Below are 17,212 nucleotides of genomic sequence, written 5' to 3' on the forward strand. Positions count from 1 at the left end.
ATAATTTGTTGTCATAAAACAGCTGATTTCACGCGATCATGTGTGGCACAGGGAGCGAGTGAAGAGAGAGAGAGAGGTGTGGGTATGGGACATGTGAGGTTGATAGGCGCGTAATGTGTGAGGTTGACAAAGGCGGGTAATGTGTGAGAGAAGAGAGCAATAGGATGGAAACAATGCTTAAATGCAACACGTGGAGAATGTGAACCATCTGCTTTAGAATCGATCGACTAGCAAACAAATGGATAACACAGAAAACAACCAGCTGAAACGACTGTAATATCACGGTGAACTGTTTCCGCAAAGCAGACAGGAGGACATATAAATGCGCGAACAGCACGAGAGGAGCACTGGACACATGGCTACCCAAGCTTTGGATGCGCTCCACGCAGGACACGACTTGTGTCGCGAGATTCTCGATATTGGCCTCGGCGCCGTGAGCTTAGTGGACCTTCGATGATGAGATGTGAATTTATGAGGACAATCATTTTCTCTCTGTCATATTCTCTTCGTCTAGCAACCTGAACTGTGCAGACTGATACACAAAGGTCTTAAAACCCTGCTTCTTCTGGTTTTTGAAAGAAATTGCTAATCTTCGTGACCTCGTGAACTTCCAGAAACATGAATTTTCCAGGAGTTTGTTGTGTTTTATCGTTGGACTAGGCACGTTTCACAAGGTACCAAAAACAAAGAGCTGGTGAAAATGAGTAAGACGACAAATAATTGTACACGGACAGTTACAAAACGAGACGAGTAAAGATTAACGAATTTTTTTCTCTTCGATTTTTGGCTGAGGATGCTAACACGTCATCGGCGAGGAGTTTCTGACACGAATTTTCTGTGTGCCACACCTACGTTGCAACGCCGTTTTCTTTCGTTTGCTGTTTTCAAAGAAACCACAACCGTCAACAATTCCGGAGATTAAGTGTTTTAATTCTGTGGTACTCATCCAAAGAACTTTCCGCGAAACAGATAGGAGGGTTAAACGAAGTTTCTCTTATTTATGTTAAAAGTTCACGTGACAAGCACGGGCCAAGATGCGTGTGAGTGTGTCGGCGCGTGCAGGTCTTGATTTGAGTTGAGCGACGAGAAACGTGAACCACGCTACGAACATGGCTGCAAGTAAGTATCTTACTCTCCTGTTCTGCTTTTTTCAGTCAACAAAATAATGTGATGGCTGTGAGGAAGATGATAATATTGATGAGAATGACAATCATGTTGAGGAGACCTTTCCAGAGAATACTTTGCTTTTTCAAAATTACTTTAAAAACTGGATAGGTATTCGGTGGCATTGAGGGGGAAAATTAAGGTGAAATAATACTAATTGTTGCTAAATGAGTGATTGCTTTTTCCGGAGCAACACATTGCTTGCAGGAGGTATTGACGTTAGTTTCGTCCCTTTGTTATAAAGTGAACATAACAAAGCATAAAGCAGCTTAAGAACACACCAACCAACATCGTCTGTCGTCTGCTAGAGGCAGCAGTGTTGAGGTGTGCAAATGAATCCAGTTTTTTCGGATCACTTTCTGTTGGCGTTCCCCGAACTTAATTCTTAATAATTAATATTATATTCAATTAATATATTATTGTGATGTGCGATATAAATATATTTTATTATTATTATCAACCTTGCTTGTATAAAGGATATAACCTTAGCCAGAGTTGTGGTATATCACATCAACCATGACAGCTTTTTCCCTCGGAGATTCTGTCATCTGCGGTAATCGTGTGCTCGGTCCCTGAAGTGTTCACAGAGAATATAGATGCATGCATGCTCTCTGGTGTTCACGAGTTTTCAGCTGCGTTTTGAAGGGTTTAATCTTCTCCAGGATATTTGAACGGGGTCCAGCTGTCAAAGCCGGTTACAAGGCTAGAGATTGTCAGACTGTTGCAGACTTCAAGTTTAAATAGAAATCCACTTCTCCATAAGTTAATTGTAAATAAGTTTGGTCTCTGCTACTGTTGTCTGAGCAATGTATGACCCGACTAAGGGTTTTTGTCCCCTGGGTAGGTCAGTGTATTGCGTCCCAACCTTTCAAGCAACAGATGGTCATCTTTGTTTGCGATAATAAGTCTAAACACCGACGATATACAGTCGCAGGTGGTGGGTGGTGTCAGACTAATACCATCTCCTTGCTGTTTACAGTTACAGGGGTTTGGTTATGGCTATTTGCTGAAGGATGAAGAAGCAGTTATAGCCATTCATTCTTGCCGTCATGGAATCTTTGAGTTTCTTAATAATAGCTTATTGATTGAGGAGTTGCACGTGTGACGTGTATCAACATTGCTAATAGCTGAGTTATTGAACTTAGGTGTTTGAACAGACTTATCGAACTCATTGAACGAGTGGGCGTAGAGTCGTGTGCCCTTAGTGAACTGTAATTAATAGTGACGGTAATATTTAAGCTGTATTTTATTCGCTGTAATTAAAATTAAGCTCTGGCTTTGTAAAGCGATGTGACTAAATTATACGCTTCCCCCTGCTTGGGTGTAGCACATAACTTGAATGGCGCGTCGAACGCTGGTTTCCCTGGATCCAATCTTTGTGTTTTATTTTGTTTTCAATTTTAGAAGCCACAGTTCAGTGCCCAGACCTGGCAAGTGCCTCGATGGATGCAGTTATTCTGACAAAGGAAAATGTCGCCTCACTGAAGGTGGACAGCAGCCGGACAGAGCCTGGCACGGTTGTCAACATCTCGTGCTTAGCAGCTCCACAGTTCCGACTGGTGGGAGCCACCACCCTCACGTGCCTTGCCAACGGTCAGTGGGATAAAACCATTCCAGTCTGTGTGCCAGCTGCAGGAAGCCAGAGTACAAATATGAATACTGTCAGTGCGACGAATAACACCACTGGAAGCGACATTTCCATGCTGCCCATGATCGTGATAGCAGGAATCGTGGGAGTCATATTTCTCTCCCTTGCTGTTGTAATGGTTGTAGTTCTTGTGCAGAGGGGAAGACAACGGTGAGAGAAAGAATGTGTGTGTAGGGGAGTGGGGGTGGCAAAAAAAAAAAAAAAAAATGTTTGTTATATCTGTGTTTCTGTATTGGAGGTTATGATTTATGCATGGAATATACCACTGGTGTTTTTATCCGTTATATACAATACACCGCTGGAATATATCAAAATGTATGACCTGTCAAAAGTTCAGAACTAGAAAAGAGAGAAAGGAAGACTAATAGTAATTTCAAGAAGACATGGAGTAGAACTAGAATTTTCAGCAAAATGTATTTTGTATGTACATTGGATGTTCATGAGTTTGTTTTCTTCAAAGTAACAGCCACAGCAAACGGAGGTTGGACGATCTGCCAGCAGACAGGTGGCACATGCGCAGTGACCCGGTGCCGCTGGACATCGGCGACATTGTCGACAACGTCAGTTCGCGGTGTCCGCCTGGACCACACGTGCACGGCTCGTGAGTGTAATTACTAATTACATTAAGTCCACACAGGCACGCACAAGACTAACCTAACAGAGTTGCGCACGAAAAGTCGGAGAACTAAACAGTGATACCTGTTTGTTTGTTTGTATGTATCAGAGAAAGAGATCAGCTTCACAACACCCTCGCGCGCCAACCACAAATGCCCCATGACAACTTGTCAGTCTCGGAGAGGTCACAGAGGATCACCTCGCCCGTTTCCTACAACGGTCCAAGTCAAAGAGAGTCACCCTCCGTCCACAATTATGAGAGGCAAAATATTCGGACTTGGCACGATTTATTTTTTCCAGGCAATTACTGATATTTGAAGTGAGTGTTTAGATGATTTTCCTTAAAATAAACATTGTTAACGTTTATTATTTTGTGCGTTACACCCGTACCTGTACCCCGAAGGTTTGTGTGCATGTGATTTTGAATGCAGAGATACGGGATGTGCAGAAAGTAGTTTTGCCACGTCGCAAATACAGAAGCTTGTAAAATAAAGACAACCTGCGTTTCTGAATTGTTATGCAAGCGTTCTCTCCTGCTTCATGAGTCATTTCGCCAGACCAAGTAGAATCGGGGCTGTGAAGAACAGCTGGATAATTGGTGCAATGTTGTTGTTGTTGTTGTTGTTGTTTGTTGTTGTTGTTGTTGTTGTTGTTTATCTAGGTCTTGTTAATAGAAGTAAATTTATACACACATATCACGAAAACGAAGAAATCTTCGTTTTTACAGTCGACTGACCAGGGCACCCCAGGTGATTTCTCCAGCTACGATACAATTGTCAACTTTCATCCTGTCACTTCATTTAAGTCAGGTTTAATTCATAATTAATTTTGCGATGCGTGGCCTTACTGTAGCTGAATAGGAAAACTCTTGTTGCACTCTTGATGCCCTTTCCTGGCTTGAGGATAACAGTTCAATTGGGACAAAGGAAGGGGAAACAGTGCCCGGACTCAAAAGCTTTCTAATTCAAGGGTAGATTATGCAGTGGCATTCGTCTTCTGACAGTGCGGAACGGATCGAGCGTCAATGAGAAGAATTGAATTGAATTTAATTGAATTTAATTTAATTTAATTTAATTTAATTTAATTTAATTTAATTTAATGTGTGCACTTGTAGCGCGCACCATTACTGCCGAGATTGGTCTCACTCTCTGCGCTGACCAGTAAGGATAAAGGAAGACAATGTTACTCAACATTCTTTCACAGACATTTACTGCTATACCTGCTATACCTCTGTTTTCAACACTATTCGTAGTCCTCAAAATAATCATCGTCATGTTAAAATCGCAATCACAAAGAAAGTTAATAGGATTCTGTTTACATCCGTTTTATTGCTTCATGAATATGTTGTCTAAACAGTTTTCTAAAAGCAAATTTCTTGTGACCTGATTTGCAAGCGTTTTAAAAATACACTGGCGATCACTAAAAGTTATTGACACTTTCTTTATATTTAGTGGTTTAGGTGGCAAATTTTTACCGAATAACCACAAGATACTAATTTTTTTTAGTTGTGCTATAAGTCTCTATAATATCTCCAACAACGAAATAAACCATTGGTCTCTACGATGCTTTGGTTGGTGTAATTTTTAGATTCTAGATCGTGGTGTGGCGTACTCTTGGTACAGGACCCGGAGTCTTTAATTTCATGCCAGCACAGTCCCATTGCCGTTGCAGCAAGAACAGCAACAATGACAACAACAAGAGCAGCAACCTGACCGGACAAAAGCTCTCTTTTTGATTAGTTCAAGAAGATTGTCACCTGAAAAAAAATAATAATGCAAAATTTGTAAAGCGCATACTCACACTCCTAAGCGCCTAAGAACAAGAACGAGACATGGACAGCATACGAGGGACAGGAAAATAAATGAATGAAACATTAAGAAAGAATAAACAACAGCACTAATGATGAATAAAAGCAAAAATAGAAAACGCAAAGAGAAGCCAAATAACAAGAGCTAATAGTATCCCGATATTGCAAAAGGAAGGCGAGCAGGGAAGATTGTGAAAAAGGACGAGGGTGGTGGGAAAGGTGGAGTAATGCGTACGGAAGAGGTGCGTTTTCAGTGCACGTTTAAATGGATTCAATGGGTAGGTGGCGGATATGGAAAGGGAGAGAGTTCCATTGTTTCTCTGCACAATAACTAAAAATCCTGTGGAAAATATGCTCAATAAGACTGTGTTGGGAGGCCGCGCCATCCATGTGCAAAACTTCTCACGTTACTCGTTTGACCATTTATTTGTTTTGATATCCGCAAAGTGAATAAGTAGCCGAAATGATGAAACACATAGCAACACAGTTTGTGCTACTGTTTATTTCCCTTGCTAGAACATTTTTCAATCCCCAACCGGCTGGAAGCTGTGAGAAAGACACCGACCGGAATAAAGAAAAAGGAGAAACGCTGAACAGATCTCTAAAGAATTAAAATCCGGGAATCCAGGATTTATTTTAATACAAGATAACTTAAAAATATAGAAATATTAGGAACACTTTTAAAAACATTGAAAGAGTGCCCTTCACTCTTTTTCATTTTAAATTATACGTATTAAAGAAATCCCGAGAACCTGAGAAAATATTATTTTACCTCCATTAGTTCATATCAAATAAAAGTGTTTAAAAATATTTTTCCACTTATTTTATTAAAACTATTTTAGTTTCGGCTAGCGCCTTGCGTGTCGAACCCCATATGTTAAGAGGCATTAATAACTAGCATTTGACCAAAACTAAGTCACAACAAGCGTCCAAAAATGCTTCATAATTCCTACCTTTCTTTACTGGATTAGACGTTGTGGAGGTTAGCAGCAGTGCCACCAAAAGCAGACCGACTACTACTCCAGTTCTACTCATTGTCTGCGAAAGTAAGAGAAAAAAATACAATTAAAGGCAAATGTAAACTAGACCAAATAGATAATCAACTTATTGTGGAATGCATAGTGTTGAAAATTAGGCAGGACTTAGGATCCGGTCCGATGAAAAGAGTTCGTTAAAAGGTTTCTTCTTGTTTCTTCTTATGTCTTTCGAAATAAGACATAAGAAAGACCCGATTTATTTGCACCATAAAGCAAGGTTTATTTGCATGAATATGGAATGTATGTGAAGGTAAACTCCACTAATCACTTCTTAAAAGTAGGAAATAGCCCAACAGCTAAAAACTAACACAAATGCCTGCACCACACAGCTTATGATAAGTGCGTGTTTGTATACTTGTCAAATATGAAATGTGACCATACATAGAGGGTGAAACGTGGACAGATAGAAGATATGATAGAGAAATAGATGGGCAAAATACTTTACCAATGTCTTTTTTTTCCTGCTGTGAGACGGCGTTCGGGAACTGCACCAGGAAGAACAGGTTTCCTACTTGACAGGAATGGGCTTTATATAGATGGACAAACATGTGAAAAACAAGAACACCCAACAGAAGAGTAAGGCCAGACCGTGCTTGCAAAGAAAAGCTTTCTATCACAAACATCCTGGTTGCTTGTAAGTATAGTAAAACCACCAGTGGAATGATAATAAACAACTCAACTATTTTTAGATTGCCTTTATTGTAGTATCTTTTAATATCAACATGTCTCACGATGTCTGACAAAAAGGACGGGCCGGGTAGGGGCTGTTTTGGACTTGGTTTCGCGGCTGGGTGAAGGCCTCAGTCTGTGCAATATTTCAACAAAAAAAAAAACTGTTTACGAATGTTTCAGGCGAAAAACATATCGAATCACGACACCTGGAGATGTCAAGTTTCAAAACACTAAAGTGCGATTCACAGGTCAGGCGGAAGGGGCGAGCAATGAGTGAAATGGCGGACTGGTGCTCAGAAAGCATCTACAGCATTGTGACCTTTTGGTCACGTGCTTCTTGTGAGAATGAAGCTGGACACCGATTATTTACAGCGTGAAGAAAGATTAAGGTCCACGCAGGTACTGGTCCTGTCTATAACTGGGGTGACCTGCCCTGACTATAACTAGGTGACCTGCCCTGTCTGTGACTAGGGTGGCCTGCACACTGAAAAAAAGTGTTTGGCACTCGAACAGATCGACACTCAACCATAATATATTCTTAAGGTATTATTGTATAAAGAAAATAATACGAAAGTGTTTATACTTAACAATTACGAAAAATAAAAATCCCGAAAATATTTTGCTCAAAAGCTACAAGAATGAACAATATCTAATAAGGAGGAATGTAATATGTTAAGATAGTAATCTGTAAACAACATGAAATTTCGCTAATGCCCTTGTAAAATAGTCTTTACAAGAACATTGTGGAAATAAACACATACCTTTTCTTGGGCTATATTTGTAGAGCTGTTATTTCATTTAAGAGAAAAAAATGCATCATTGCTATCTAATAGACTTTAATATACATGTATGTGACTTTGAATTGAATGTGCGTGCGCGCGCTTGTGTGCGTGCAAATGTCTTCGCACATATGTGTGCGTGTGCTCTCACATAGGTGCCGCTATTTGCGTATGTTTACAACTATGTAAGGTGACTAGCTTGTAACAGCTGTTTCCAGAAATAACTTGTATTTACTGCCCTATTGGGTAAACAAATCTTCTACGATAGTCAATAGTACATCGATCCTTGTTGACAGGGACTGTTACCTAAGCTCGCCTGGGTAAGTCCTCCTACATTTCATTTTAAACTTGCTGAGCCCGTCAGTTCTTTCATTTGTCCTAATATCAGGGAATTGCATTCCACTGTACAAGCTGAGATCTTTCATTCTAATGTATATAAAACTAGGGCTTTCTTATATCACGTCCTCTTAGCCGTAGTAGAATCTATCCATTCTGTCGCCCCCTTCTTAGTGGTTTGCTGTCCGGTCCGCAAGCTTTGCGCCTGTCCCCAATACAGTGAGGACTGGCTGTCCTGGGTTCAGCTCTCGTCTCAAACACGCTGTTCTTTCTCTGCTTGTGGGATCTGTTTACAGGGCTGGCTGCTCTGCCTTAGCTGCTGGCTCTGCTTAAAGCACCGATTCCCCACTTCCCTTCTTAGTGTTTGCGGAACGGATCAGAAAAGGTGGTGGTGGTGGTGGTGGTGGTGGTGGTGGGAGGGACTGACACTAGCATTATTACGATTGTGGAAGGTTGTTTGGACGTGCGTAGCTTTCACGTTCGGCCACCATGAATATCTGAGGGTGGACACAAACGGAGTCACTCGACACCTGTCCTCGCACTGCTACGAGAGCCATCACAGTCGGTCTCAAGCAGTGAAAACACAATTATGTAGCTAAGATATGCAAGTGCACGGCGCATGTGCAGCACAGCAAGAAAACGCAGCGCTGTCAACGTGTTGCGGTCATCCTTACGTGCCACCAGACTAAAAAGACATTGAGCTTCATGTATAATAATGCATGGACAATAACACAAAAATCGCTTATATTTGTGTAAGCTTTGAGTTCGTTAAAAGTTTTCTGCTGCAAACGTTTTTGACACTTAAAAATCTATTATTTGCCTTTTTATTTTTAGTGTGTAGTCCTTTGTGTATAATCTCCGTAGTTTATGCTTATGCTTTATAATGTTGTTGCCATATTCAATATAGAAAAAAATTAGTATTCTGAAAAAATGAGTCCACTGATAATATATTATTTGTGAAGTTACGTCGCTGTTAATAATTAGTTATCAAATATATTTATAAATTCACAAACGGTGAATTTTGTGATAGTAGTTGAAAAGTTTTAGTAGTGCCGTTTCTAAGACAGTACTGTACTTCCATAATTAACAGCTATGGTCCAAGGACTACACTGAATAAAGTCAAAATACTGTACTTCCAACGGCAAAGATAATGTGGTTAATTTATTATCATTGAGTTCTTGCTAACCTGAGACTTTAGAAAAGGTCTCTGTAAAAGCAGCAATGATGGGAAGTAATTCTGCTTCGCTTAATACTGAAAATGTTATAAGATTTGCTTCCCATGGACTATTGGTATCATTCCCCGCCAAACAACTATGTTACATAAATACGTTATACTTCCACTAGGAAATCTACTGAAAATTCTAAACTGGTCGTACATATGGGTTTGGACTGGGAGAAACAGAACAAAACTGAAAAGAATCGATCCCTTTCCAGCTTGCTGTACTAGTACGTAGTGTGACAGCTTTATCTGCTCCCGATGACGCGTAATGTCGATGATGTGATAACTGGCGTAGTCGAGTTGTCGCTGTACGTGGAGGGTAGAGTGGGGAAATGCTGGTTGACAGATCGTGAATGACATGTGCAATGAACATCCATACCCTTCATGACCTCACACAGACAGCCAAAGAATCATTTAGGCCACGCCGTCGGTGTTTGCGATGTTCTTAGAAGACATGATCATCACTTTCTACAGGTGAGACACTACAAACTAATCAACAAAACCAAAACACAACTGATTAGCAAATTACACAGTATCCTGGTGTAAATGCCAACTGACGTTAACATATTTGTCCCATCCAAAAGTGATCCCTTCATAAAAAAAAAAAAAAAAATGCAATCGCGCTCTCTCTCTCACTGAAATACGCGCGTACGCACAATAACAATAAAAAGAAGTATGAAAGGCAAATGTAAAGCATTTTCAAACAATGACAATCATGTTTGGTCTGTAGATCTGACAACTTTAAACCCTGATTATTCAAAAAAATGATGCTGATATATAGCTTTTCGACAACGAGGAAGAAGTATATAGTAAACTGCTTAATTGATCATTATTGAGTAATTAAAGAGGAAGGAAAATGCAAAATGTCCTGAGAGCTGTTAGTAACAAAATGTATTCAGACCTCTTCCAGAAAACATTGTTTGATGTATACCGGTTAAAAATTTAGGGCTTGGTCAGTGATGCATAAGGGATTGGATAGAATAACAGCTGCTGGAGCACAGGAGAGCGAAGGTGGGGCTAAGAGATCAAGGGGTACAAACCTTGCAGGTATGAGTCTGAGCTGGCGTTGCTTCCCCTTGTCTGAGAGGCCGCCAGACAGGTGGGCGGAAATGAGCTTTGACTAATATGGCTGCATAGACGCAAACCGCCTCAAGGATCGACCGATTGTCGCGGGTGTAATAATATAAACGGTCTGGAATAAATAGAAAGAATGAAAAAATAGACGACTCCTTCATCAACTTCTCAAATAATGTCGACTGCAGAGTTATACACAAAGGTAAGGAATGCGGATATACGAATGTGTATGAAATCTTAGTGAATCGTCTGTCACTGTGCTAAGTTGACGTTTGTCCTGCAAGTATATTTGTAAGAAATACGATTCGCAGTGTAGAGACTCGCGAGGCTTGTAGAGCTAACCTTTTAAATTTCCATTTCTGAGATCTGTTATGAAAGGTTTTATATTTAGTCAAAGATATTGAATTATTTTAAACGTCCACAGCTTTCAAGAATGTAGCAACAATCCCCGCCGTCTCCAACTTGTTGGGTTCTGGGGCTTCATTAGTGACGCCCGTGAATTAATGGGACTCTCCATGATGCCACGCTGTCCTCCCATCGTAATTAGGAAAATTGTTTATAGACAGATAAACTAATTTATTGCCCGTTTTTAAGTAGTAGGACTTAAAATTTGTTGTTCTTTCGATCATTGGTGATTTGTTGTGTTTCGGTGATAGGGGTGTCGCCCATTTCAGTCTTATAAGTGTGCCAGCGTTTGCTCAGACGGTGGCACTTATCATATCCTGTGCTTCTTAGTGACAGCAGACAGAAACTTATGAAAGCTTGCAATTTGATCACTTCATCTGAGGCCTGGCTGCTATTCTCAGACACGGGCAAATATTACAGGACCGGGGTGGGTTTTTTTTTTGTTTTGGCTCTTGCTGTGATTGTGGGAACATTAAAAATTTTGCAGCTTGCTTTTGCATGTTGCCCTCAGTTTTGACAACCTCACTTATGCTTATGAATACTGTCAGAATACTGTATGAAAATACCTGTGTAACAGTGAAATTTAAAACTTTTACCCTAGAGAGAGAGAGGGGGACAGAAAGAATGTGCATGTTCATGTGTAAATGGGAGAGATGAAATTCTGCAAGCAAGTGCATTACATGCTACACAGCAGTGGAGATCATAATTCTTTAGAATCAACCTTAGAGCAATTTTTAAGTATCTATATATGCCCCTCTTTCAAGTAAAAGTATATTTCACAATGTTTACTTTGGGACTTTCTTACAATTCACAGATCAGTATATCAATCAACATCGTATACATATCTTAGAAAATGGTTTTGCCTAGCTTGAGTAACCATCATATAAAAAAGAAGCATAACAAATAATTCACATGTATGCTGGTTGGGTTTTCTTTTTTTTTTTTTTATTTTTGCTTGCTTTGGGTTCTATGTTTGTTCTGTTTGTCTTTTATTACTTGTCTGCTTAATTGATTCTCCTTCCATCCTTCATATTCTGTCCATGTCTCCTACTTGTCTTCTAGCTGAGAGCATGCTCTTAAGTGAGTGTGATTATGCGCTATATAAATCATATGTTTATAATTATTTTTTAAATATTTCTTTATTTATATCATCTTTATATTTATTATTATTTTCCTTTCCTCATATTAAACTATTTCTCACTCTTCCTCTAAAGGTTAAATAAAGTAACATGCTTATGATTTAGACAAAGGATTTAGCCACTTGGCATGTCTCAAGTCCTTTGATCTGACACAGACTACCTGCTACAGGTCCCAATAAGAAGATGAAGGCCTTGCTGCATTGGTGACTAGATAGCTCTTGTGTAAACATGAAGTTAATTCCTAAAATGCTTGAAATCTGGCTGTAAGACAGACCTGGAGCAGCTGTGTAAACTGTTACTACTCTCCAAGTTTCATGCTTTACTCCCTCTGTTTCTAGCTGTTGTACAGTCATTCTTTTGGGAGTGTCTAGATTGCGGGGAAAATACCTGCCAAAAGCTCTGTTTTCCCACTGCTCTCGCTTAATGTATTCTGCATCCTTTTTTTTAAAATTTGCACTACAATATAATTCAGGCAGTAGTTTTTTGTTGCAGAGTTGTATAGTCATAATTCTTTTAAACAAATTTCAGAATATTCTATAATTATTTGGTTTCTTTGTATTTATTTTTAGAGCAGTTGTAGTGACAAAGATCCGAGCTCAGAAAACTATACACTTAGTCGTTGACTTGGAATTAATCAAGAATCTACATTCTCCACATAAAGAAGGTGCTTAAGTCACTTTGTTCCCACAGTCCTCATTAAGTACCATCCCAACTGAGGTATGCAGTCTCATGCCTAGAGGGGTTGTAGTAATGTGTCATCATGACATTTTATTACTAGCGGGCATAGTGGTTTAGATCAATTAACTCTTTCCCTAAGATCATTTTTGTTTTTGGAGATGTGAGGAGTATTGAGGGCTAGAGGAAGATGGAGTTGTCAGAAGATATTTTAAGACTAAGAAGCCTCAGGTAGATACATATTTTCAGGCAGAAGGTTAAATATTTACTACCACCAGGCTTGTGTCCATGCAGTAATTTCACAGTAACTGAATAAGATCGCTACAAGTTTCCATGGATAATCAAAGGCCACCCCCATTCTGCAGCTTCTAAGCATTTCTGTTTATACTAGAAATTATAGTATAATATAAAAAATGTTGATCACTTATAATTTCAGTTAAGTAAGTTAAGTAAATAATAAATAAGTTAAGTGCCACTGATTGCACTTATAAACTGCATTCATGGGTATACAAATATGTACTCATTACGGCTAAGCATTCAACTGTTTTGCTAGAGGAAGCAGCTGTTTGTAATGTTTACTCTAATTTATGGATTTCTGTTATATCAGTTAATACTAGAGTGACTGTACCACCGCATTACTTATTAATAATTAACACATTTATTGATAAACTTTGTTTACATTACATGAGCCCTCAGAAAGTAAGGATAGTATAGGAATATAATAAAAAAAAAAATTTTGAATTTTGCCTTTTCAGAAAAATTGCTCAAAATTTGTTATCTGATATTAAATTTCCTTTATACCTCAGTGAACTCCTTAAATTGCAAGCATTGGAGAATGAGGTGTAAACTTTCAGAGGGTCTAGAACAGACCTGGGCAAAGGCCGGCCCGCGGGCCGGATCCGGCCCGCCTCCTGTCTCTGACCGGGCCGCCCACCCGCCCACCAGTATATATACTATATATGTACAGTATTGAGTAAAACTGAGTTAACTGTATTCGTCCGGCCCTCTGAAACCATCCTAATATCTCATGCGGCCCCTTGGGAAAATTAAGTGCCCACCCCTGGTCTAGAAGAAAAACAAATTTCTGCAATTTATTTCAAGAATTAATGACTAATAACTGTAAGCTTTATAAGTATTAAATGCCTGACATATTGAAAATGTTTCTGTCTATCCATAAGGCACTATAGTAGTAATGAATATTTTTAAGTACATACCTCCCTCTGATGAGGGAACTTGTGGTGTTTGTAACCAACCCCATCCCCCCCCCCAAAAAAAAAAAAGTACTCCCTATTATCTCTGTCTGAGGATCAGCCCACACACTAAAACATGCACAGCAAATGACCACAAAAAAGCATTACCCCTAAACATTCAAATGTACACTGGAAAGATACGTTTAAAAAGTGAAGAAAAATTCATCAGTCACAGAGATCATTTCTGAAATAGGGGGTTTCCCGTTGATTAACAGCAGTGTAACTAGACATAACACTGTGTTACAGGGGTTACAACCAGCAATTTTCATATTTTGATTTCCTTGATCCAGAGAATGTCACGAGTGATTTCTCATAACTGGAAGGCATACACAGCATGACACAAAGACTGTTATTAAATCTCACTGAGATTTTATTGAAAAATGGTGTGAACCTAATAGTGGGAGGTTTTACTTTGCCTTTTGTGCTTGGGGTGTGACTTTTTTTTTTTAAAGTGATGTGAAATTAGTACCTGTATAAAGCCTGCTGTCCTTAAAATTAACTCAAGCAGAACATACTCTGTTGGCTGACTACAGTATTTTTTTTCTTTTTTGCATAGCTTTGTTCACTGACATTCCTTGATTGAGAAAAAAAGAAAGTGCATGTGCAACAGGAAAAAAACATGTCAGAATGGCAGGGTTGTTTCTGTTTTCAGTGAACACATACATTTTAACAGATATTCAGAGATGAGTGTTCGTGCATAGTTGTGCACACATTGACACATATGAGCATAGGTCAAGGGGAAGCAGAGAGGTGGCTTGGTCTTGGATGCTAATGATTGACATTTCATATTTCTACATTCTTGTCACATTAAACTTTGCTAAGATGTCTTGGGCTTTACCTTCATGTTGTCAACACTTCAGCTAGTGGAACTGCCTAATGCCTACTCAGGTTATCAGAGGAAGACACACTCGATGTTTCTGGATGTGAAGGAAATGAGAGCCACTATACTGCATCCTGTTCATTCACATAGTGTAAATTTCTTTTCTTAGTCTCAACATTTCTTAATAATGTAAATTCTGCTAACATGACTTTAGTCATGCAAGATAAAGCATCAGCTAGACCCAGCCACTCATTACCAAGATCAGCATTTTCTCATAGAAATGTGTTTTGCTTTGGTGACGTTTTTATCTGTGAAGAACACAATAAAGTGCACTTACCATAATGAAGGCAAAATTGTACTGTTTTGTATCCATCCTCATGTATTGTGACCATTTTGGTAACTTGGTAACTTCCACAGTTTGTTAGCATGTGACTTGATCATCCTCTTATAAACATGAAGAGTGCTTGCTTCAAGTCACAGTCTGAGACTGCCACATCCAATTGTGCTTTGGGTTAATATCTAAACAGTGCTAGAGTGCTAGAGGGTAAAGATTCACAGCAAACCACTGTTTCATGCAGTTTAGAAATGAGCAGTTAGAATTTTTCTGAAAAAAATGTAGTCTACACTTGTCTATTTGCACAATACGGCACGAGATTCAAGCTGGTAGACTTGACACAAAAGCATGTAAAGTCTCTTGCTATTGGTCTCACAGTAATTGGGGAGTAATATGCCCATTATTTTCCTGAATTACAGCATAGAGTTTTGCCTGCTGTTTTACTCTAGTCACACTAGAGTATTAAAGTCTGCTGTGTACTACTGCATGTCAATGCAAAGATGTTTAAGTAATTTGTAGACAGAAAACTACCTTAATTATAGGATGAGAATGGTGGAGCTAATATGCTAGTCATTCTAAAACTTTAACTCCTTTGCTTTCATAAGTTTTTAACAATTAAGATTTGCCAGACTAAATGGCAGAATGCTGTCATCCCCACATGACATTTCCTGACTTTTTTCTTTCGCTTATGGTATCTCATGCATGTGCTAAGAAATTTATAGAAGTAATACTGTTTCTGTAAAAAAAAAAAAAATGCAAAGGCTCTTTCATCCTGTACTACATATAGGAAAGAGATAAGATCTGAACATAGGGTACCAGATCCTCTCTCTATTGGAAACCAGCATATAACTCTTGCACCACCTAACTGCACTCCAGATGGGAGTAATATGCTTTAACACGCTGTGCCTGATCATGACTATAGCCATCATATGACCAAACCATGTTAATGCAATAGGGTTCAAAATTACAGAGTAAGTCTGGTGAGATAATCACCTTGCACTAAACTGTGATAAAGTGATTTCAATAATGTCTTTATTTTCTCGAGTTTGTTGCTGTAGAGGTGGATTAGGTAGTAGTATCAGCAGTTAAAACTGGGTTTGTTTCCATTTAATGAAATGTTGTAGATGCTTGATGATTCATAGCTTTCCCTCCGAGTCTGAAGCAGGCATTAGATGAGAAAATGGCAGCAATTATTTGAGTTTTTCCTGATGTGTGTAATTACCATTACTTTGGACACACACAGCTAGTTGTTACTGTAGCATATGGGAGAGTTTTGCTGTCTGTAGCTTGAGCCAGAAATAGTGAATGCAGTGGTCACTGAGTTAAGGGTGCTGTAAAAAGATTTGCAAACTGCAAAGAAACATGTCTAGATTCTTCAACTTCTGGGGAAAGAAGGATGAGAAGTCAGTGCTGCCTACTCAGCTGGGTACCTCTTCACAACAGAGAGTAGATGGGTCTGCCTTTAGTTCTGGAAGAAATGAAGGAAAAACAAACAGAATGCAGCAAGATGGTGTTGGGACTATTTATGAACGGTTTGATCTACAGTTTGTCGTGCAGACTATTGAAACTGCTGAGTGTTACATCAAGGTTGGGAGCTACTGTATGTGTTCACATGTTCATGTTTTTGTGCATGTTTTATGTAGATAACCCAGTCACTTGTATTTTTTTCACATAGCCTTTTTTTAGCCTCTTGTTCTTTATATTATTTTCTGATGTCAACATTCCACTATTTTTGTTACCTGTAACATTGTTATTTATCTTTAATAAATTGATATAAAATCAGTAAAATATCTTTATTAGTTTTTCTGATGGATTATGAATAATGGCAACTTTGCAGGAAGAGAAAATGGTTTACCAGAGATTTTGAAGCCTGTTGCATGCTGCGTAAATGTTAACAAGCTAGTCTCATTTGAGGCATACGTAATCCTTGTCAGTCTATTTGCATGATTCGTAATGTCCACATTATGGATGCTTTTTTGGATGTTCAGCTAGTATTCAAATCCTGTTACATGCCATAAAACTTGAATGTTCCATCAAAGATCATATTGTACTTCTAGAACTGCAAAGACTGGTGGATTATTTGAAAATAGTAATTTTTATTTGCTCAGCTGAAAGTTGGAGGAAAAAACGCCTCATTGATACAACTGATGAGAGATATTTGGTTCTTAGATTCCATGTATATCTAGACATGGTGATATGGAGGTATTCTTTTTTTACTAGTTTAAGAGCTGAAAAAAT

General features: G+C 38.9%; 2 protein-coding genes and 1 long non-coding RNA gene across 15 annotated transcripts in view; 2 read left to right on the top strand and 1 right to left on the bottom strand.

The window, feature by feature from the left end:
• Positions 1-84: 84 nt before the first annotated feature.
• On the top strand, positions 85-3,945 carry LOC112556833. Of its 2 annotated transcripts, none has more exons than XM_025226210.1 (4): positions 85-1,119; positions 2,569-2,962; positions 3,273-3,413; positions 3,537-3,945. In XM_025226210.1, exons 1-4 carry the CDS (start codon positions 1,110-1,112, stop codon positions 3,736-3,738), a joined length of 747 nt encoding a protein of 248 aa, XP_025081995.1. In that variant the 5' UTR covers positions 85-1,109; the 3' UTR covers positions 3,739-3,945. The 2 variants fall into 2 exon arrangements, with proteins under 2 accessions (XP_025081995.1, XP_025081996.1); XM_025226211.1 differs by having other exon boundaries at positions 3,279-3,413.
• A 790-nt stretch (positions 3,946-4,735) lies between these two features.
• LOC112556495 lies at positions 4,736-15,314 on the bottom strand. Of its 4 annotated transcripts, none has more exons than XR_003097744.1 (6): positions 14,978-15,314; positions 10,318-10,469; positions 9,657-9,766; positions 6,717-6,797; positions 6,188-6,272; positions 4,736-5,183 (listed from the first exon to the last, which is right to left on the bottom strand). It is a non-coding gene; the product is annotated as an uncharacterized LOC112556495 (long non-coding RNA). The 4 variants fall into 4 exon arrangements; XR_003097745.1 differs by lacking the exon at positions 9,657-9,766 and adding an exon at positions 14,659-14,737 and having other exon boundaries at positions 14,978-15,309; XR_003097743.1 differs by lacking the exon at positions 9,657-9,766 and having other exon boundaries at positions 14,978-15,278.
• LOC112556493 (unconventional myosin-Va-like) overlaps positions 9,542-17,212 on the top strand; it is a 58,585-nt gene continuing 50,914 nt past the window's right edge. For 3 of the 9 annotated variants that reach the window (XM_025225547.1, XM_025225551.1, XM_025225552.1), the window contains exon 1: positions 10,382-10,553. In XM_025225547.1, coding sequence (XP_025081332.1) covers positions 10,527-10,553 — 27 coding nt within the window. In that variant the 5' untranslated portion in view covers positions 10,382-10,526. Of the gene's footprint in view, positions 9,752-10,381; positions 10,554-17,212 lie in introns of those variants that run through there. The other 6 variants (XM_025225546.1, XM_025225548.1, XM_025225544.1 and 3 more) reach the window with 5 other exon arrangements.

This window comes from Pomacea canaliculata, linkage group LG2, assembly GCF_003073045.1.
Source record: "Pomacea canaliculata isolate SZHN2017 linkage group LG2, ASM307304v1, whole genome shotgun sequence".
Classification (NCBI taxonomy): domain Eukaryota; kingdom Metazoa; phylum Mollusca; class Gastropoda; order Architaenioglossa; family Ampullariidae; genus Pomacea; species Pomacea canaliculata.

Bases quoted from the DNA above. Each gene is read 5' to 3' on its own strand.
- LOC112556833 (XM_025226210.1), top strand. The intron at 2,963-3,272 runs GTGAGAGAAAGA...TTTTCTTCAAAG, and splicing joins GTGCAGAGGGGAAGACAACG to TAACAGCCACAGCAAACGGA. The intron at 3,414-3,536 runs GTGAGTGTAATT...TGTATGTATCAG, and splicing joins GGACCACACGTGCACGGCTC to AGAAAGAGATCAGCTTCACA.